Source organism: Juglans microcarpa x Juglans regia, chromosome 8S (assembly GCF_004785595.1).
Source record: "Juglans microcarpa x Juglans regia isolate MS1-56 chromosome 8S, Jm3101_v1.0, whole genome shotgun sequence".
Taxonomy (NCBI): Eukaryota; Viridiplantae; Streptophyta; class Magnoliopsida; order Fagales; family Juglandaceae; genus Juglans; species Juglans microcarpa x Juglans regia.
The window spans coordinates 9,635,726-9,658,265 of NC_054609.1; the positions used below are offsets into that span (position 1 = coordinate 9,635,726).

At 34.6% G+C, this 22,540-nt stretch overlaps 1 protein-coding gene across 1 annotated transcript; it reads left to right on the forward strand.

The window, feature by feature from the left end:
* The first annotated feature begins 15,744 nt into the window (after nt 1–15,744).
* LOC121245000 lies at nt 15,745–17,367 on the forward strand. The gene has a single exon (XM_041143264.1). It carries the CDS (start codon nt 16,258–16,260, stop codon nt 17,203–17,205), a length of 948 nt encoding a protein of 315 aa, XP_040999198.1. The 5' UTR covers nt 15,745–16,257; the 3' UTR covers nt 17,206–17,367.
* The last annotated feature ends 5,173 nt before the right edge of the window (nt 17,368–22,540 follow it).

Consider the following 22,540-nt stretch of genomic DNA (forward strand, 5'->3'; position numbering starts at 1 on the left):
GAACAAAATTGAATTTAGGGAAATAAATGATAAATTTACAGTCTTGATACCAAATGAAGATCTTATAGCTTCAATGACTCTTAATCTTGAACAACAACATGCATACGAATCAATTTTGGAAAAAGTCATTCTAAATGAATCTACTCTATTTTTTATTGACGGTCCTAGCAGAACAGGGAAGACATTCCTATATAAAGTACTCCTTGCTACAGTGAGATCAAGAAACTTAATTGTACTTGCAATTGCATCGTCTGGTGTTGCTGCATCTATTTTGTCTGGGGGTCAAACAGCACATTCACCCTTCAAAATTCTATTAGATCTTGACAAAAATAGTACTTGTAGTGTAAGCAAACAAGGTGCTTTTGTCAAATTGTTACGTTTTACAAGATTAATCATATGGGATGAAGCACTTATGTATAGAAAAGAATCTATGGAAGCATTTGATATAATGTTATGGGATATAACTGATTCAAGATTGCCATTTGGTGGAAAATGTATTGTATTTGGTAGAGATTTTAGTCAAGTCTTACATGTGATTCATAAAGGCACAAGACAATAAGAGGTTGATGCCAATTTAGCATCGTCATACTTGTGGTCCACTCTAACTAAGATTAGGTTGAGCGAATATGTGAGAAAAATTAGATCCAAATTTCTCAAATTATTTATTTCAGGTAAGAAATGGAACAACATCAATCACAATGGAGAACAAGATAAAAATTTTCAATGAAATGCTTATTCATTACAAAAATAATGAAGAGTCCTTAGATAATCTGATTGATGTGGTCTTCCAGGATATTGGCAGTTATTCAGAAAACTTATTCGAAATGATAAATCGAGCTATCTTGACACCAAATAACAATTCTATCGATGAGATAAATGCAATGCTCATTCAAAGATTTCCTAGTAAAGTTACACAACACTATAACTTCAGCAAAACAATTGATACATCAAAACAGAGCATTGTGGAGGATTTTCTAAATACATTAATACCAAATGGACTTCTACCTCATGAATTGTCACTAAAAAAAAGTGTCCTATCATGTTACTCAGAAATGTGAATCCTTCAAAAGGCCTGTGAAATGGAACGCTCCTTATTTGCCACAACTTTGAACGAAATATCATTGATACTGAAATTGCAGTTGGTCACCATAGTGGAAAAAGAGTTTTCAAACCAATTATTCCTTTCTTGCCAAATGCAGACGATAATAGTGGTTTCTCATTCAAAAGAACACAATTCCCTATCAGACTAAGTTTTGCGATGACAATAAACAAGGCACAAGGGCAGACATTAGATTTTGTTGGTGTATACTTGTCTCAACCTGTATTCTGTTATGGGCAACTATATGTGATATTGTCAAGAGTCAAGACTTCTGCTTCAGTAAAAGTTCTTATAAGACCAGTATCAACTAATGATTATGAAGAAACTGAAACAAATAATATTGTTTATAGTGAATTACTAACACTAGCATATATATCATGAACTTCTGTGAGTAATCTAATTCTAATATATACCTCCTGATTGACTACAATTTATTTTTTCATTGTGTATTTTTCTCAACTTCCTATTTTTTTATTTATTAAAATTGTTTTGTCTAAATTCAATTGTTTTTACTAATATTTTTTTTTTTTCCATGCATGGGCAACCTTTAACATGCGGACTGTCCATACATCAATCAATGACATTACTCCAAGTACAAGAAATTGGAGCACCAAGATAATTGTGTCAGACAAATCTCTCAAACGTACTGCACAAAAATCATCGGCAAAATATCAAAATCTAACATTGATAGACCCCGAGGTAATACATTGACATCATTATTATACTTACAAAAACATACTTAATACTTATATTGTATTCTTTTACATGACATATCCAAAATAAATATATTTTGTCCTTACAAAATGGATTTATTCTAACTATATTCTCAAATTAAATCATACATGTATATATTTAATAAATACTACTTTACAATCAATTAAGTGAATATAACTAGTCATTCATATAACATTGTGCAGGACAACCGACTGCAGGCAACAATTTTTACAAAGATATAGACGTACGTAATGACACGTTACACATCTTCTAATCATACTACATTAGCAATGCCTATGTTAGGCCTTTAGATCCCAGACATAGAATCGAAGTGCACAAATACCAGTGGATCCTAAATTCAAGAACAATCATCGAAAACATTCTAGATGATGAAGAGGAATTACAACCACCAGAATATAATATTATCTCATTCACCAATCTGCATAACTACAAAGACACTGGATAAGAGGTAAATGCCACATTAATATATTTAAGTTATTTCTTGATACTCTTATTTAGTTTTTCACAAAAAAAAAAAAATTAAACATAATTAGGTAGGTATTCTGGCGGTCGCAATACACATGTAACCTCCTAAAAAAATTACCTCAATACATGGATCAACAGAGATCCAAGAAATATATGTTATTGACCAAAATTAAACAAGATTTCTCAACTACATATGTGATGTTGATAACTCTTTAATTGCCTTGTTCTTAATACTATTTTGTCATATTATACTTTAAAATACTTTCCCCTAAATTTTACAGCCTAATGCCAGTATGGTTGACTATGTGGGGTCAGTTTGTGGATGGTAAATGTCAGATAATCTCTCATATTATTGAAACTAAACCAACTCTACTTGTAACACATTTGAAAGTCAGTTCATACAATGGTATATTACACAACTTACAATATCAACATATATTTAATATAGAATATCGTTATCTACTAACTATTTTTATTTATTTACAATATAGGTCTCTCTCTTTCATCTCAACCAACGAGTGTATTCACCTTAAATCCTATCATTCCCGGTGTAACTCCATTGTATCAATGGTAATCCTTTCTTACCTTATTACATATATAATCTATACCTATTATAGAAAAAACTGGGGCATTCTATACCATATTAAAAAGTTTCAAAATATATACACAAAATACATATTTATCGACTAGTTTTAAAATGTTTTTTCTTTTATACATTTCTCTCCATAATTTCTCTCATTACTTTTAAATTCTTCTAAAAATATTAAGGGCGATGCTTAATGATGCACTGCTTGAAGAAATCGTCAAAAAAAATTTGCATGGCACATCGGCATCGATATCGGCATCAACTGTTGATGTCAAATACATAATTAAGATTGATGATGTTGCTGGCTTCCTTAAATCATTACAGCCAATTATGGTACATTTTTACGGTCTTCTTCAACTTTTTTTCTCAAAATATATATTGCCTGTTAAAAATACCGCACATGCATTTTTAAAATATATACAATCTTCTCCTAAGGCTTCATACCATTTACAACCATTTAAGAATGTGTGTCTGCTCTAAATTTAATGTAGAAGCCAAAATTTTGGATTAAGGCAACCATCTTTGTTATTGATCTCCATCAAGTGTTTTTCTACATGTCCTACATTGGATGTAAGAAGGGGACTGGATATGAACAAAATGAAAAACTCTTATATTATCATTGAAGCATATGAGTAATGCACAACCATAGTATATATGTTATATTCATATTTTACATCATGAATATAGTTTGTTTAATCAATTTTATGTTATATTCAAATTATTGTTTAATCATTCAGACTCATGAATATAGTTTGTTTATATAGCTGTCGAGCCTACATTGACATCGACAATGGCAGTGGACGACTTGGGGGTGTCATGTTTGGTGAAATTGTAGAAGAAACTCTAGGTTGCACAACAATTGAATTAATGGAACACACAGGGGAGGTAACCAACTTGTTCATATTCATATTTCTATTTTTAAAAAATTGATCTTATATGTTCAAATAGTAAGTAGCATAAATTTTCTTTGTTATACACTAGATTAAACAAGTGTTATAAATTATATTAGAAATGTCTACGTTCTAAACACGAAATCCTTTCAATGCATAAATGTTAGTTCACTACGAGGTTGAATCAGCACCAAGCATAATAAATGGGAATATTTCATTTCATATAATAATATCCTTTCTGTGTGAAGGAATACTATAGATATTTCATTGAGATGAAATTAGAATAACTTAATTTTCTATAAATACCGAATGAAATGATTATTTATAGATATTAATGAATAAATTAGAAGCTCTTCTCGTATGAATATGAAACATGCATTAGAGGTATTTATATATCAGTTTGTTTAGATTGTGATTCACATATTAATTAAGTATAGAAAAGATTTGATTTTAATATCTCACTTACAAGCCACGCCAATAAGCTGGTCATCTCCAAATTTTTGGAATAGGATTTGAAATAGAGAATTTTATGAGTAAAGATGAGAAAATGCTTATAGTGGAATCACATTCTTCTATCAAAAACCTCTAATACTTAAAAAAGGGGCTCACATGATCAGCTCATCTATAGAGCATTTTTGAAATATGTAAAAAGAAAATTTCCCTCGTTTCAAAGACTACAGGAATATATAGACGTTCGAACCATTTACCTCTATCAGCCTAAATTTTGGCATACAATGTCTAAATTCTTTAACAACTTGATCATTAAGGGTGCGTTTGGTTACCAAACTCATCTCAACTCATCATTACAACTTTTTCAAATTCCAATACAAAATATAATAAACAATTCAACTTTTTCAAATTTCAAAATAATAATAATATTAAAAAATAATATTCTAACAATATTTTATCATCACAACTCAACTCAACTCAACTCACTTTAACATCCAAACACACCCTAAGAGTGGAACTTGATGCCAAACAACGTTGGAGGAACTTTGAAACGGGTCTTAGGTTGTTGGATTTTCTTGTATGGTTGTTAATTTTAATATGTTAATGAGGTATGGTTTTGATATTACATTTGTTTGGTCAGTTAGAAATTTAAAATTGTTTACTCATAATAATGTCTTTTACATAGGCCATTACTCTTTCAAATTATAGATAGGTCCACTTTATATATTGACAAGATTATTATTAAACCCAAAATCTACATTTATATTTGTTCACCATACTTTATATATTCTATATTAACATACTCTTAAATCTTTGATAACCATGCTCAAACTCCAAATTCATTTCATGCAGGAACATTTACCGTATATCCAAAACATTGCAATATTATGTTCAAACAAAAAATGGATCATACAATTGGGTGCAGACTTAAATCAACTCCAAAAGCAGCGCCACAAAAACATCAATGTTCTTTTTATAAATATTGTGAATGAGGAGAACACACCACCTCTAGATACATAACCCCCAAGACTTTTTAACCGCCATTTCAGTAACGAAAAAAATAATTCTGTGATATTTAGTCATTTAAGAAACAAACTGTAATATGAATTCGAAACATGATCCTTTACTTTCTAAACTTGATTGAACCTATAGTTTGTTTAAAGTTAATATTGTTTGAATTAGTAGTTTTTAATTAGAATGAGCTATATTATCTTTGTAGATCTTATCATTAAATTTTCTTCTTCTACACTAGATGTATATATTATAAAATAATTTATTTTATAATAATATAGGACAAACATGCCTCTCACGTAACTGCACTACTAGCATATATATATAAAGCCGAAAGTTCCTGTGTGCTGGCTACTTGGTGGGTATAGGACTCTTAAAGCTCATCTATGGTGGAACTATCACTTTCAAGTGATATTTTAAATTCATAAATTGGGATTGGATAGACTTTTTTTGCATCTGCGTTCTTTCAAAAGAAAGAAAAAAAATTTTATATCCTAATTGGTGGCTAGTGCATGCTTGGGGTCTGTGCAAGTTCATTTTTGGGCCATTTTAGGAAGTGATTGCTAAAATTGATACTAATTGATGTGATTAAATCACTGTTGTGAACGATGGTCATGATAAACAACTCCCAATCGGCGAAACTTGGTGGCTAAATCAATACTTTGGACTCCTGCAGTGGCGGACCTTGGTGGGCGACACAACTAGGTGCGGCAACTCCGTTGTGTAGTTGTGGTGACGATGGAACTGGTTTGGCACCGGCAACAAGTCTCCAAACTTGACAGATAGTAAAGGATTGTTTGGCAATAGAACGATGAACAAAAACACTAATGAAATCCAGGAATTATCAGGTATAATAGTCTTATATTCATTTGTGAAAAGTCGCTGATGTGGCAGCTTTTTATTGGAGGTTGTTAAAGTCTACAAAACAAACTAACCGCTCCAAAGCGGAACTATAGAGTAGTTTGAATCCTCAACTTCCCTCAACTCATCTCAACTCATCATTACAATTTTTTCAAATTCCAACATAAAATATAATAAACAATTCAATTTTTTCAAATTTTAAAATAATAATAATATTAAAAAATAATATTCTAACAATATTTTATCATCTCAACTTAACTCAACTCACTTTAACATCTAAACGCAGCCTTAAACATATCGTCTGCGATTATAGACATAAAATAGATTTATTTCTTTTTTACTTGCTTGAAGCATGATCAATCACGTAGCATACTTGCATAATCTCAATGTCGTTCCTTTTGCATTTCAAAATGATTTTTAATGGATTATCCTTTTGAGAATGCACGACTTCTTAGTCAATTAATGTTAATATAATCTAGAAGCCTAACGTGATATAAATGTGTGACCTTTCAATGACAACTTCCAATAATGACAAATATTAGTAGAGAACTATTTGTTGCTTTTTCACTTATCTACCGTTAACCAGTGTCACGTTAGGGATGTTGAAAAATGATTAAAAGATTATGAATATAATTTTTCATATTTTTCATAAAATTGTTAATACTATTGAAAAAGTCACTACAAGAAAAATAGATTTTTATAACTAATTTATTATAATCAAAAGACTATTTACAACTAATTTTAATTGTAAATAATCATTTCGTTAGAATTAACTAATCATAAAAGTCTATTTTTCTTATGGTGCGTACACCATATTTGACAATGACATGATAAAATTTGGAAGGTAAAGAAAGAAGAAAATAAATAAATAATATATATATTATTTTATAACATTCGAATTAAGCCGTACCTTGCAAATCTATTTCTAAAAGGATAAGGTTACTATGCTACTCAGCGTTTATTGCTTGGCGTATCGTCCAGGTTACTTTTTTTTTTTATATTTTTTTAATATATTTAATTAGCTTTAAAAAATAATAAAATACATCAATACATTTAAAATTATTTTCTTAATCACTAAATAAAAAAAATAAAAAATTTGTTCAACAGTCCATCAAGGCAGCAAAGAAGTTTTTCCATTTTTAAAATAATCGCAGGAAACAGTATGATGAACAGAAACAACAGCTTGAATATTAGATTAAATTTCCGCCATGAAAAACTATCAATGGGCTCAATCCCACACTGCCACTAAATCCACGTGCCTTAGGTGTATATGTTTAATTAAATTAGTAATAACTAATTAATGAAATTGAACAATTCAAAATGTCCTATATATTGAATAAAATAAATGAAGTTTTACTCACTAAAGAAAAAATCAAAGTTGGTTGCGTTTAGATGTTAAGATGAATTGAATTGAGTTACAAATAATAGTATTTTGTAAGTCTTTATATTGAGATAAATTTAACTCTATTAGGTTGAGATGAGTTTAATTTTTTATGTTAAAATATATGAAATAAATTGATATGAGTTTAATTTTTTTATATAGAAAATTAAAAAAATAATAAATTTTATCAATTATTAATTTGAGATAAGTTGAATTTGATTCAAAAACAAATACAACCTTAGCATTTACCAATTGAAGAAGAAAGATACGCTATTCTCTAGTTTGAATATGTTTCTTTGACCAAGATTGGTTGGACTAATTCTCAAACACGTGTTGTTTTTATCACACGCGTATTAGAAAATTGCTAAAATATAGATCAACTATTACGGGAGTGAAATTTCAAAGTCTCAAGATAACATGATTTATGATTCAACTATTGAAGTGCGTTTAGATAGTGAATTGAGATGAGATGAGATGAGTTAAAATAAAAGTTAAAAGTTAACTAAAATATTATTATTATTTTAAAATTTGAAAAAATTATAACGATGCGATGAGATGAGATAAAATAAAATAAAATACTTTCAGTATACAAACAGAGCCTAAATATTAACATATTCCTAATTATTTACTCGTCACATTAATGAATACTCATTTTTTAAGCAAGTATTTCATTTACAAAAGAAGACGGTGAAGTTTCCTAACAAACACTCCAACTATTACTTAAAAGAAATATCTATAAATAGGTTATGGGACCAATATATTATTCTCCACTTATTCTTGAATTTCTTCAATGATCTAAGAAATATCTATAAATAAGTTAAAATTTGGCTAATATATGACTTTTTTATTTTTGACTAATTATTTAAAACTTTAACTCCATATTAGATTAGTCATCTCATTTTTTATAATAATAAAATATTATTATTTTTTAATATATTTTTTAATACAATTTTTTTTATTTGTTTAAATACTTTTCTATTTTCATTTTCATAACCTCCAACTCTTCCAAACAATTTTCAACAATTATTTTTATTTTTATTTTCACAATCTATATAATTATCATTTCTAGTTCATGAGCAACAAATTATGCTACTACAACTACTGAAATGTAGGAGCCGCGAGAAGGAAAAGGAGAACGTGTGGGACAGGGTTTGTTAGAAATAATAAAATATAAATATGACTTTGCTACAATTCAAGTTATATATGACTTGTGGGATTGATTTAATTAATATTGTGGATGATTTTAGTTTGACTAATCCAATCTAGGCCAAATTTGAGCAACATTAGCTAAATTATGATTTTTTTTTTTTTAGAACTGCTATATACATAAATAGATTATACAAACTAAACTTACAAATTAACTGATGTAGTTTCATGAGATCCACTAGATCTACTTTATAATAAAAATAACTTTATAATCTGATGTGACACATCAAACCACATAAATTTATGAATTTACTTTTGTGTAATTTATTTGTATCTAAAATATTATTTCACATTTCTAATAGATCTAAACATCTCGTACCATATCAAACAACATAAGTTGGCGTGTCGCCGTTGAAGCGGTGGATAGGCAACAGAGTGAAATCTACACTCCGCATGCATTCTAAGTGGCGTGCATGCTTCAAATGCCAATTGTTTTGAGTGTATGCCTGATATCGATAGATAGGCAGTGGAAAGTGGCAAAGTGGGGGTGACTATGGGTGTTTAATTGCAGGAAGAAAGTAGATTGGATATGGACATGGTGGAGGAGGAAGGAGAGATGAGAAGAATGAAGGAGCCTAATGAGAAAAATTTAAAGAAAAATACTTGAAATTTGTGGTATGTGAGGGTTTCAGCTGCGGAGAAGCTTTGATCGTGGCTCCCATGAGACCGAAAGTTAAAAAAAGAAATAAAAGAAAAGAAAACAATTCATTGAAACTTCAAGAAAATAGAAAATTCGACTATTTTGAATCTTGTCTAATGTTTTGAAATTACGTAATAAAACAAAGAAAATGATAAATTTTCAACTATTTTATAATTTTATTTAAAATTAATGATAATTATGTTAAATTAATATTATTTTAATGAAGTGGCACAACCACTTAGTTAATATTAAATGAGTTGTAAAAAAGAGTAATGGTACTCAATACAGTATTAGATATATACATATATATATATATATTTATAGAAGAACTGATCTCATTAATCATAATTGTCACTTACATCAACTCAAGATAAACCAAGTGATAACAATTACAGCATTTCCTTAGATACTATAGAAAAAATACATGATGGACAGGATTCAAGTTCATAGGCATCCTCTGTGCCTTCCAGGGCATTTTTTGCTAGGAGATGTGCTGCCAGATTGGCACCTCAATATGCATGTGCCACAGACCACGCTGCATATGAGTTGAGTATCTCCCATGCATCTTCCACTAGACAGCCTCCCAAGCTCCAGTTCTTGGTGTAGTTTTGCAATAAATCCACCACTTGCTTAGAGTCCCCCTCTAAACAAAACTGTGTTAGTCCAATTTCTTTGCAGAAAACAACTGCTAAAAGCAAGCCATAAGCTTCAGCATCAAAAGGACTCCCTTTAAGGTTTCTGTTTGCACATAAACTTCCAATAACCAGTCCATCATGATCTCTGATAAGCACTCCAAGTCCAATCCTTCCGTCCTTTAAGTTGATAGCCGCATCCCAGTTAACCTTTAAAGAACCCGCCTCAGGTTTTTTCCACTTTGGCATGCCTGCTCATGCAGTTATCTTAACTGAACTATCCTCTGTGAGAGCTTCCTGGTATGATACAAGGTCTGCCTTGGCCTGTTGGTGAAGTACCGTTGGGTGTTGGAACTCCTTGCCATGGAAAGTGTTGTTCCTTCTGGACCATGGGCCCCTCATAGTGACTGCCACCTCATCTAGCTCCTCTAGACTGAGGATCTCTAGAAGTCTTGACCAAATTTCAAAAATCAGATCACTTTGTAGAGATAGCTTTTGCACTTTCCTTATTCCCTGACCCCACACATCTTTGGCAGCAATACATCCCCATAAAACATGACTAGAGGTTTCCTCCTCCTGCTTACATACTGGACATGAGCTGTTTTCAACCACTTTCCTTTTCTTCAGATTTGCTAATGTAGGAAGGGCTTCTTTGCAGGCTCTCCATAAAAACATCTTGGTAGCAAGAGATACTCTGAGCTTCCAAATGGATTTCCAAACTTGTTTTTCCTTAGCTTTTCCTGAGGTCTCCCATTCTAGTTCACATTCCAACTCTTTCCTGAGGTGGTATCCACTTTTAACTGTGTATATCCCATTTGGTGTAAACTGCCATACAAGCTTATCCTCTCTTCCCCCCAAGCTAATTGGGATGGCTGTGATGTCAGCTACTTCCTGCTAGGAGAAAATCTCATGGAGAATAGGTTTATTCCACTGCTGCAGTTGTGGATCTATCAGGTCATACACATACTCACACCAGCAATTCACTTCTCGGGAAGATTGGATTCTATATGGGGGGGAAAATGGTATTCATTTATCAGTCCAGATCTTCACTTGTTTGCCATTCACTACCCTCCATACAAGGCCTTCTTTTAACAGCCTAAGACCAGCATGGATGCCTCTCCAAGCAAATGATGGACCTGTCCCCAGCTGAGCCAGCAACCCCACTGATTTATAGTACTTCTGCTTAAGAATCCTTCCCACCAGGGAATTTGGATCTTGTAAAATCCTCTACCCTTGCTTAGATAACAAGGCTAAGTTAAAACTCCTCAGGTCTCGAAAGCCAAGTCCTCCCAAATCTTTGCTAAAACTTAGTTGTTTCCAGTTTACCCATTGGATTTTGGAAGAGTCTTCATTGAAACCCCACTAGAACTTCATGAGTAGTTGATTTAACTTGTTTGTTATAGAGGCTGGTAGCATAAACATCCCCATGGCATACGTAGGTATGGCTTGTAGGACAGCTTTGAGTAACACTTCTTTCCCAGCTGTAGAAAGGAACTTGTTTTTCCAGTTTGTAACTCTACTCCATGTTCTATCAATAAGAGAATTAAATGAAGCTACCTTTGCTCTACCCATCAAATCAGGAAGTCTCAGATACCTTTCAAAAGTGCCAGAAGACTTCACCCCTGCTAGCTCCAAGATTTGCTGTTGAATTCCCTGGCCAGTATTTTTACTGAAAAAAATTGAAGACTTGTCTTTGTTCAAAACCTGTCCCGAGGCCTTCTCATAAATATCCAATATATAGAGAACATACCTAAGTTCCTCAGCTTTAGCTTGGCAGAAAAGCAAGCTGTCGTCCGCGAAGAAAAGATGATTAACAGATATGGGACCTCTTCCAATAGGGACTGGAGTCAAAACTCCATTAGCTTCAGCTTTGTTTAGAAGGGCAGTGAGGGCTTCTGCACACAATATGAAAAGGTAAGGGGACAAAGGGTCCCCTTGCCTAAGTCCTCTAGAGGGTAAAAATGATTTTTGAGCCTCCCCATTCACAAGAATTGAGTAAGAAACCGATTTGGGGCAGGTCTGAACTAAATCAATCTAGTGAATTGGGAAACCCATCTTGGTCATAATGGCTTCCACAAATTTCCATTCCACCCTATCGTAAGCCTTGCTCATGTCTAATTTGAGGGCCATAAACCCTCTTTTGCCCTTCATTCTTGATGTCATGGAGTGTAAGATCTAGTATGCTACCATAGTGTTGTCCAAAATAAGTCTCTCGGGTACAAATGCACTTTGATTGAGAGATATAAGCTTGGGCAGTATGACCTTAAGCCTGTTTGCAATAGTTTTTGAAACAATTTTGTAAACACCATTACATAGGCTAATTGGTTTGTAATCAGTCACTCTCTTGGGATTTTTATTCTTGGGTACGAGAGAAATGAAAGTATCATTAACCTTTTTTAGTGAGCCACCTTGGTTCAAGACTTTGAGAGCAAAATTACATATTTGCTCACCCACCACCTCCCAATGTTTCTGATAAAACTAAGCTGGAAAACCATCTGGTCCAGGGGATCCTAGAGGGTTCATCTTGAAAATAACATCTGTTATATTTTCTCTAGTGAAAGGGGTCATTAGCCAATCCTTCATCTCCATATCCAATTTGGTTTCCAAAGTATGCAAGCAGGTATCAATATTAGGAGGATTTGTAGTAGCAAAGAGTGAAGAGAAGTAACCTGTGAATACTCCTCCAATTTATGCCTTCTCAGTTATAGCTCTTCCATGTGATGCCTCAATAATTTTAATGGTGTTGGTTGTTCTTCTTTGACTTGCCTGCATATGAAAATAGTGAGTGTTCTTATCACCAAGCTTGAGCCAATGCTGCTTAGCCCTTTGGCGCCACTTTAAGTCATTTTCTGTCATTGAGGACACCACTTGCTCCTGTATTCTTCTCATGGTGGTAACATGATCACTTGAGCCCGTTTCTTGGAGGTGACCATTTCTTTGTATACCCTGTGTGATGTCCCTTCCTTCCATCTGTTTTGATTTCTGCTTCCAGGCCAGCAGCTATTGTTGGCAAACTTCCAATTGGTTCCTCACGAAACTGGCCTCACAGCCTGTTCCATAGTCTCTTTTCCAAGCCTCACTTATAACCTTTTGGCACTCTTCCTTAAGTTCCCAAGCCATCTCATATCGAAAGCACCTTCTTCTCTTCCTTCTCTCCTCCCTTATACTGCATGTGTCAATGATAAGGGGTGAATGGTCAGATTTAATAGCAGCCAAAGCAGTACTCGATCCATGAGTGAAAAGGTCAGTCCACTCCTTGTTCCCGAGGGCCCTATCTAATTTTTCTTTTGTAAACTCCCTTCCAAACCTGTTGTTGGACCATGTAAAATACAGCCATTGTGAGTGAATATCATTAAGACCACAAAACTCTATTGCTTGCCTGAAATCCTCAATTTGTTTGTAAGGTCTGCTTGCCCCACCCAGTTTCTCCTTTTGGTGAAGGATCTCATTAAAATCTCTAGACACAAGCCAGGCCATGGTGCTGGCAGGTTTTAACATCTTCAAAAGCTGCCAGCTGCTGCTCCTCTTTCCAGTCTCTGGATGGCCATAAAATCCTGTGAATTGCCAACTTGGTCCACTTTCCTCCTCCTGGACTAGTGCACTTATATGCCATCTCGTGTAGTTAATAACTTTGACCTTCCATTTTTTTTCCATAAGAGAGTTATCCCACCACTAAGTCCCACTCCCTCAACAGCAAAACAACCATCCATCTTTAAAGATCTCCTGATCTCCTCCATCCTTCTATTTCTACTCTTAGTTTTCACTAGGAAAACCAAAACGGGGCACTTCTTCTTAGATATATTTCTAAAGACACTAACTGTCCAAGGGTTTCCAAGCCCTCGGCAGTTCCACACCAAGATACTCATTGCGTATGGCAGGGCTGGACACCCGCCTCTGCCTGGACAAGAGAATTTTCCTTTGCATCATCATGCTCCTTAAGTTTCTTTGAAACTGCGTTAACATGTGCTTTCCTTCTTTTGCAGCCTCTTTGGTAAGTAACTCTGCCTGACCTATTGGAAATATCAGCCAGTGGGGTAGCACCAGTTCCTTCTCCATGGTTGATTCTTTCTCGGGCCTTCCTCTTCCACCTTTTTACTGTGCTACCCAAATCCACCCTCCCCGAAATCACGTGATCTCCAACGCTGTTTAACCTGTCTTTCATCATCGTCTTTTCAGAGCTATGTGGACTATAGGTGACATGACTTCCAGAAGGTGCCATCTCACTACACTTAAAAGTTTCCTTATTTTCGGGATCTTCTGGAGGCCAAAATCTGCCTCTATACTCATGTGCCTCTTTTGGAAAGTCAGACCCAGGCTCCATACTCAACCTGGTTCCATGTGTGACCTTTGCAACAGTTTCTCCCACGCTGTCAAAACCCTCATGCACATACGTTGACTTTCTTGCATTTGGACGAGGGAAACTTGTCTGATCTTGAGGTAGGTTCCCAAGAAAGCCACCCTGAGTACCACCTTTGCCCCATTTTTCTTCCTTTGGTGGGTGAGATTGGACCCCTCGAGATCTTCTATCCTCCTTTTCCGCTGGACACATGTCATGTTTCCCTACACAAGCGTCAGCTTTGTCAAACTGGCTAGTGTACTTTGACTCCTTACTGTCATGCCGGTCCCCTTCTCCAGGTTGAGCACCCTTTCAGTGGCTGCCCTCCCCTCCACCACAGTATCTATGGCTGTCAAAAATATTTATGTTCCTGGGTTGCGCTCGTAGCCAAGGGCCAAACTGGAGGGGGGCCTGTTCCTCACCTTGCTGATCCATTCTCAGCCTTGTATAACTTCTCTCTTTATGATACAGAACCCCACACTGGAAACAAAAGCTATGCAGTCTTTCATATTTAAAAGCAATCCAGTGTTGTTTGTCACCCGGCATCAGTCGTTTCCCTCTCAACAGAGGTTTGTGAAGGTCCACCGCTATCCTTACTCTGAGGCATCTACCCCAAGTGCGTCCATCAGCCTCAGCTTCAACCCTGATTACGTAACCAATGGATGCTGCAAATTTTTTCCCAAAATCTTCAGTCATGGTTGCCAAGGGAAGGTTGTGCAGCTGCACCCAAAAGGGTTCATACCGGAACTGTAATGCATGAATAGATACTGATTCATCCATTTCCATCATGGCCAGAAGGTGCCTATCGAAAAACCATGGTCTTCCACTTAAGACTCTCTTTATCTCACAACTTTTGGAATTCAATCAGGAAGCATTGCTCTCCCAGCTCTTTGAAAATCACCCACCATTCCAACCTCCACAGTTGGGACATAGTGACCCTAAATCCCTCATTGTTAACGTCTTTCTCGGTTAGAGCCTTCCCCACAATATAATTTTTGCCTCTGGTATCTTTTGTTGTGTAGTTTTCGAGGTTGACATGAAAGAAAGCATTTTCTTCCTTGGAGAGATGGAGTCTCTCCCATTGTGTTGCAAATCTTCTGCCTCCATTTCCAGCCTAAGAAACAAATACTATGCTCACAGAAAGTGAGACGTGATACCTTTGAGGAAACTCAAGGCACTAGAACCTCACTCTTTTCTCTCATAGAGAAGGAAGGCACCAATACAATATTAGATATACAAGTTTATGTATTCTTTTTGACAAAAAAAAAAATGCTCTACTATTAAAAAAATAATTTTTAATATAATTCCAGATTTATCATTTTTTTAATATACATCCTAAAAACTCTAATATCATTTATTTATTAAAAGAAATTGTAACTATTAAAAAAAGATTAAAAACTATAGAAATTACGTTTAGAGTTGGAATGCACTTCCAAACAATGGGCTGAGGAAGCGTGTCAGCAGCCGAGTGGTGGAACCAAACACCATGAGCACCACAAAATTTGAGAGGGGCGGACACGGCCTACCGCTTCGAACATTAGAGGATTTACAACCTCAATGTCTCTGTCCTTCGCTGGATAAAAGCCTCATCCAACTGCTCCAAAAACCTGACAAAAATCATAAGGACCACTACATTATTAATTTATATTATACTCCAATATGCCTGTCGTCTAGATGCTGACGCAGCCGTCTCGTCTCTCAACCTCATCCTCCCTCCCTTCGTTATGAAAAGCATGCTACCTTTTCTGATGTGTCCTAAGTATTATCATCCACGTCACCTTTCTGTACTTTTTACTCTTTTTCCAATAATCTTCGTCTTTAAAAGCCCAACCTCCTCTTCTTTTACATCCTCCTTCTTCCCCTATCTCTCTACTTTTCCAATCCCATTCCAAAAAACTTCCTTCTGACGGATTCAATCCTTTTTTTGCTAAGCTGACTGTGTCGGAAATAGGAAATTTGGTTGCCATGGAAATCCCAGTGATCAACAGGCTAAGCTCGATGCAGAATCCTTCATTGCTTTCTCGGGTTCTTTCGGTTTCTGGGTTCGAAGCCTCCAGCTTTTGGAAATTGGGCGCCTTGATTCTTGCGATCGTCGCATCTTTTGGCACCCTGGTGAACGGAATTAAGGTTTTCATTGTCAAAATCAAGAGAGTGAATTCTATAGCTTCGGAGCCTCTTCTGAAATTCGTCGTCGACGATTATACAGACAGCGAGGACGAAACTTGTTCGTTGTCGTCTTCTTATTTGGATGACGAAGAAGAAGACAGCGATGACGACGACGACGAACCCAAATTGCATCGGTACCAACCCATGGATGATGATTTCCGGGTGGCAGGCGGTTCGGGTCGTTATGTGGAAAGCCACGGGGAGAATCCTAAACCAAAGCTCCGGCGTGGGTTTTCGTGGGCGGACTTGACCGGCGGCAGGAGCGTTGTTAAGCTGTGGGACAAACTAGGCTCGGGGTTAGACTTCGATGATGACGGCACCGCCGGCGATGAATCCTATTCCAGTGTGTTCTCCGTGTACCAAACCAACAGAGATCAGAGAATCGTCTCCCTCTGGGGAGGGACACCGGCGGCTGCCTCCAAATCAGCGCCTGTAATCGTGGCGGCGAGGAGGACGAGCGGGTCCGGCGACGTATCGTTGGGGGTTTGGGACTCACGCCTCCGGCGTCGGATACCGGCGATATTTGCCGAGTGGCGGCCCCAGCTAGGAAAGATCGTCGGTATCGGATGCGGCGGCGTCGAGAAGGTCTACGTCAGGGATGATGCCAGCGCTGACCTAACCGTTGGTGACATGAGGAACGTAAGCTCGCCGTTAACAAATGTAACTGCGTCCGACATGGATTCCTGGTGGGACGCGGACGACGCCGTTTTTGTCGAGGACGAGCAACCACGTGGTGAAAGTAACTGACCTGCACGTTACGTCTTCATTAGAAAATATGTGAATAAATTTTATTTTCGTTAGCATTTAGTTATTTTTATTTTTTATTTAATTTAATTTCTCTGTATTCGGTCGCAAAGATGGCGACTCAACATTAATAGCACTTTTTCCTTTTTAAGGAAAAATTGAAAATAATTCATTAATCAAACCATTTGAGTTAGTTTTATTTATATGACACATTGACAATACAATAAATTAGATTATTAAAATATAATTTATTTTCAAATACTAATATGTGGTACTCTCAACTTATCAAAACTATTTTATCAATTAAAATTTATATTTACATAAATAATTTTTTTATACAAAATGTTATAATACGGTGAGAGTATCCGCATCGTGAGAATATAAAATAAGTTTTAATTTCTTAATACTTCAATTCAATTGACTGGTTATAAAGAGGAGTCGGGTTACTCCGTCCAGAGGAGTCGGACGGAGTAGCCCGCTCCACTTTATCAAGAGTAGTCCGCTCCATTTTACTACTTATTACTTTTTAATTTTTGTTTTTTTTTTATTTTTTTATTCACATTTTTTTAATAAATTTAAATATTTTTAAAAAATAAAAAATATATATCAATACACTTAAAATCACTTTCTTAATTACTAAGTCAAAAAAAATTTCATTAAACGGTACATTTGAGCGATATCTTACAGATGGTAAAGTAGCATTTTTCTAAAAAGAGAGGCCTTTATTTTAGGTTTAGGCAAAGAAAAATGATAGAGATACTGAGAGTTGCGTCTCGAAATGGTCTCAACATTTTTTTTTTTAATTTAGTGATTAAAAATGTATTTTTTAATAATGTTGTGATTTTTTTAAAATATTTAAAATCCAATTACGATGACCTTTTCCGCTAATGGTAACGAGGAGACTTTGAATTTAATTTAGGTTCTTTAGAACTCCAATTACCACGAAATCACCTAAATGGACTTATGTTATAGGTATTACCTAATAAAGTATAGAGTCTTGCTTGAAAATTGAAAACGTGCCTACCAAACAGAATCTGACAATGAGAGGAATTATTTCCAATGGGCATGTGATCAATGTAAGAAAAGAACTTGACGAGAGTAGTCATGCAATATTTATAGGTTCCAGCTGTAAAACAAATTTGGGTTGAACGATACAATTTGGGTGCAACCTTTCTGGAGGTATGATGTTATGGTTTGGCAATTAGTGGGAAGTTTATATGGAAATGAGAAGTACAAAGTAAATTAATTGATATGATTTCATATGATACAATAAATTTATTTTATAATAAAAATAATTTTACAATCTAATACATTACATTAAATCTCATCAACTCGTGAGTTTATTTTAATGAAAACTCTTTGTAGTTAAAGCATTTCTCGATGGAAATAGTCCCTACTTTCCTTACCATTTCATAGGGATACAAAAATATGGAAACCTCATATTATATCAAAACCTAGATTGTGTAATTAAGGAAGTTATTGATAATTGCCTTGTATATGTTGAACGCTACAACACTATCAAGAGTCACAAGTTTGTTATTTGAAATGAAGAGTTTGCTCATTTGGAAATCACTATCACAAGGTAAAATCAAACTTAACTTTGATAATGTTTTGTTCAAAAGTAGAAGATATTGACATGAGGACTTCATTGAAACAAAGGAGGAGATCCCCTCCCAAGGATGAAAGGTTAGGGAAGAAGAGGCAACTGGGTGGGCAACGTACGATCAACCTGAAAGTAAGGCTAGCAGTACGTTGTAGAAAACCTAGCTAGCACAATCCAACACAGGGTGATAATGGATTTTTCATCCTGTACCAGGCGAGCAAACACAAGAGCTCTCCAAAATAACATGGATGTGCTCAGAGACGGCAAGTGTCATACGGAGAGACCCATATTCCAAAATAGATGTTATGTCTGGAGTGAGCCTATGGAAAAATATTACGAACTTATAGGTCTTATCGTATAATATTGTATAACCGAAGGCAAACTGTAGAGGACATGCATGCCTTGTTCCCGTCAGCCTCTGCCATTATAGTAAAGCCAGAGAGCAAAATGATAGACAAGATTGAAGGTATCCTATTCAAACATATCTAAAGTTAGACGGACGTCAAAGATATGACTGACAGTCCCCCCCTAAGTTTAAAAGGCATTGGATAAAAGCCAAAATCTCAATTTTGTGATTGTTAAGTATTTACCCTTACATCAAAGTTTTCTAAAAAGCAGATGACTTAAAAGGGTGCGATGGAAGGAGCGACACCAACACTACTGTAGCAATGGTATCACCTTTGTGAATGGCAATTAAACAACATCTAAGAATATTTTTATGCAACTTTCAATCACTATCTAAAAGATGAGCAGTTAGATAAATGTATTTCAGATTTTGCACGAATATCAGTGATGAGGCAAACTCTTTGACCCTTAAATAAATTACTTAAAAAATCATTCTCAAGTCCATATATTTAAGAACATCATTCACCATCTTGTGGTGAGAATGAATGTTAAACTTGGATTCCAAGTCTTTAGAGTAGGCTTGTAACCCTCCACCATCCACAAATCCAAATGGTAGCTCGTTAATTGTGACCTTAGAAGTTAAAGACCTTTAACACATATCTGGATCAAACTTCACAAACTTGTTCGATGTATTGCCCTCATTACACCCATCCGCTACTTTTTTATGTCCAGTCTCCCATCGATTTTGACTTTTTTAATTTCGACACATCTTTTAAGACTCTTCTTGCATTGTTCTTCTATATAAATTTTTATTGGGAAGTGCCATGTCATTTATAGTGACAACCATGAATAATAGCAAAATAGCTACATTTTGCTTGTAGGTCATAGGGTCTCTATCATCTAATTTTGTAAAATGGTCCCACACGATAGAGACCTTTTTTTCTTTGGTGGATCCATATGTGGTAAGGATAGGTGTAGGGGACATAACACTAGTGCTAGGGTTTGGACTTGGAAATTTATTATCATCATCGACACTAGTATAATCACCATTATCAGTTGAACGTATCAAATTATCAAACACTTAACATAATGCAAAGTATCAAAGATTTTAGGTTTTTAAAATCACACATAATCACAAAGTCACATAATCATACAAACATTCTAGGTTTTGAAAAACACATCCAATCAAATAAATTTAACTTTACATAATCACAACACTAGCTAATCTCATACTCCATTCAAAATAATCTCAACCTCCAATTTCCAACACATAAGAGGTTTGAGATACTTATAATTGACATTGGAGAGTGGAAGACGATACTTGAGAGAGCGGCCTGCTCCAACGATGACGATAATGGCAATGGCGGAGTGAGATGTGAGACTGAGAGAGACGGTAGAGTTAGAGTCGAGAAAGTGGGGGGAGAAGGGAGGAAAATTGTGGGAGGGAGGCTTGGAGGAAAAACGAAGCCGTTATAGGGAGTTTTTAAACACTTTAAGAGTACTCTCATTGGATTAGGTAAAAGTTAAATCCAATGAGTATTTAACTATTAGAGAGCAAAATATGCTCACATTGGATTAGCCAAATTCCAAATATTTAAAATTTAGCTACAGTAACTTTCAAAAGTTTTTCCAAATTTGAAAATTACTGTACATACATCAAATACATATTTTATTAATTATTTCTCTCTCCCTTTTTTTCTATCACATATTTTTATCATAATTGATATATTAATTTGAGTTAGTGATATATTAATTTAATAAGAATATGATTATTAATTAATATATAATAGGTAGAATAGTAAAATATGATAAAATAAAATAAATTAATAATTAAAAAAATTAAATATTTTTGAAATTATTAGTTATTCATTATTATATAATGAATAAATGTATAATCTAATATGGAGATTTGATGTAAATAACTAAAACCAAATTCATCTTATATTATTTTATTATTATATAATAAAAAAATAGCTATTTCAATATAGAGATTTATGTGAATAGAATAGCTAAAAGTTAAATTTCTCTTACATTCATAAAAAATATCCTTTAACTTTGACTAATCCAATAAAAATGCTCTTAAATATCGTTCAGTATAATGTTTTCTAAAACAATATAATATTATATTATATATATAATGTATACACCGGCGGGTGGTGGGGATCCACACCCGCCCCCGCATTTTTTTCGTCTGAACTAACCGCTCCCCTGCTTGGTGTGAGTGGGCTCCCTGCCCGTGCTATGCGGGTCCTGGGTGGGATTGCCGGGCAGGCAAAATGCAGGTATTCGCCCAATACCCCTAGCTAGCCCAAGTAGCCTTACCCTTTACCCTTGGCTCAACCTTGCCATCCAAGAATGCAAAAGATTGGAGTTCTTCAACCATTACCCGACGCAATCAAACTTTAGTGCACGCAGCGCGTCTGTTGCAATGATCATCTCCCGATGGCCAAAATGGGATTACACCATATTCGATATCATTTCTCAAACTCTTTCAAATTCCACCTTGTATATGTTTTTTGGGTGATGATTGGGCCCCCAATACATGACTTCTAGATATATATATATATATATATATATATATTTCTTTCATTTAATAAGATAAATAGTTTTTTCAAAACAAACAAATAACTTATTTAAATAGAGAAATGATAATTGCAATCGTGAATGTGCAAGTGTCGCGCAATCACTTTAAAAAAAGTGAATAAATACTGGACATACATGAAAAAAATATTTTTTTAGAATTATACTACATAGAGTCACTTTTATGTATTTCTTGCATACTCTACTGATATGATTGACCAAAACAATTATTTTATATTGAAAAAAATATACAGACAATCACATTAATGGAATACACAAAAATATATGTAAAAATGACTGCACATAAAATTTTTGTTAGAAAAAAATGTAATTAAGCTTCAAACTTCTAGTAGCCCCTAAAGGCCGTCAAACATCAAGCTGATCAGGGATTTTTGTCATCCGTATGACACACGTAGATATAATTTAACTTTAGTTCATATAAATACTGACGTATGATACACGAGGTTATTAATTTAATTTCATATATGATTATATATATATAATATTGTACAATGTGATTATCCCTTTCCCGTACATGCTACGTAGATTTGATATGAATTTTCGAGTGAATTTGTAGGGATATTTTTTTAGTCTATTAACACGACTTTACACTTGCTTCAAAAGCCTCCGAACGGCTATATAAATATGGACACAAGATCATAAGAAAGGGCGAGGCCAAATAACGAAAAAAGGCGTACGTTCTGAAGAAAACGATTGCAATTTTGGTAAGAAATTCATATAAGAAAGTTTTTTTTTTTTTTTTTAGAGAATTGCTATTGTGCCACCTCATTTATACCAATTATTTTGTCT

Coding starts and splice junctions, on each gene's coding strand:
- LOC121245000 (XM_041143264.1), top strand. CDS start 16,258: ATGGAAATCCCAGTGATCAACAGGCTAAGCTCGATGCAGAATCCTTCA.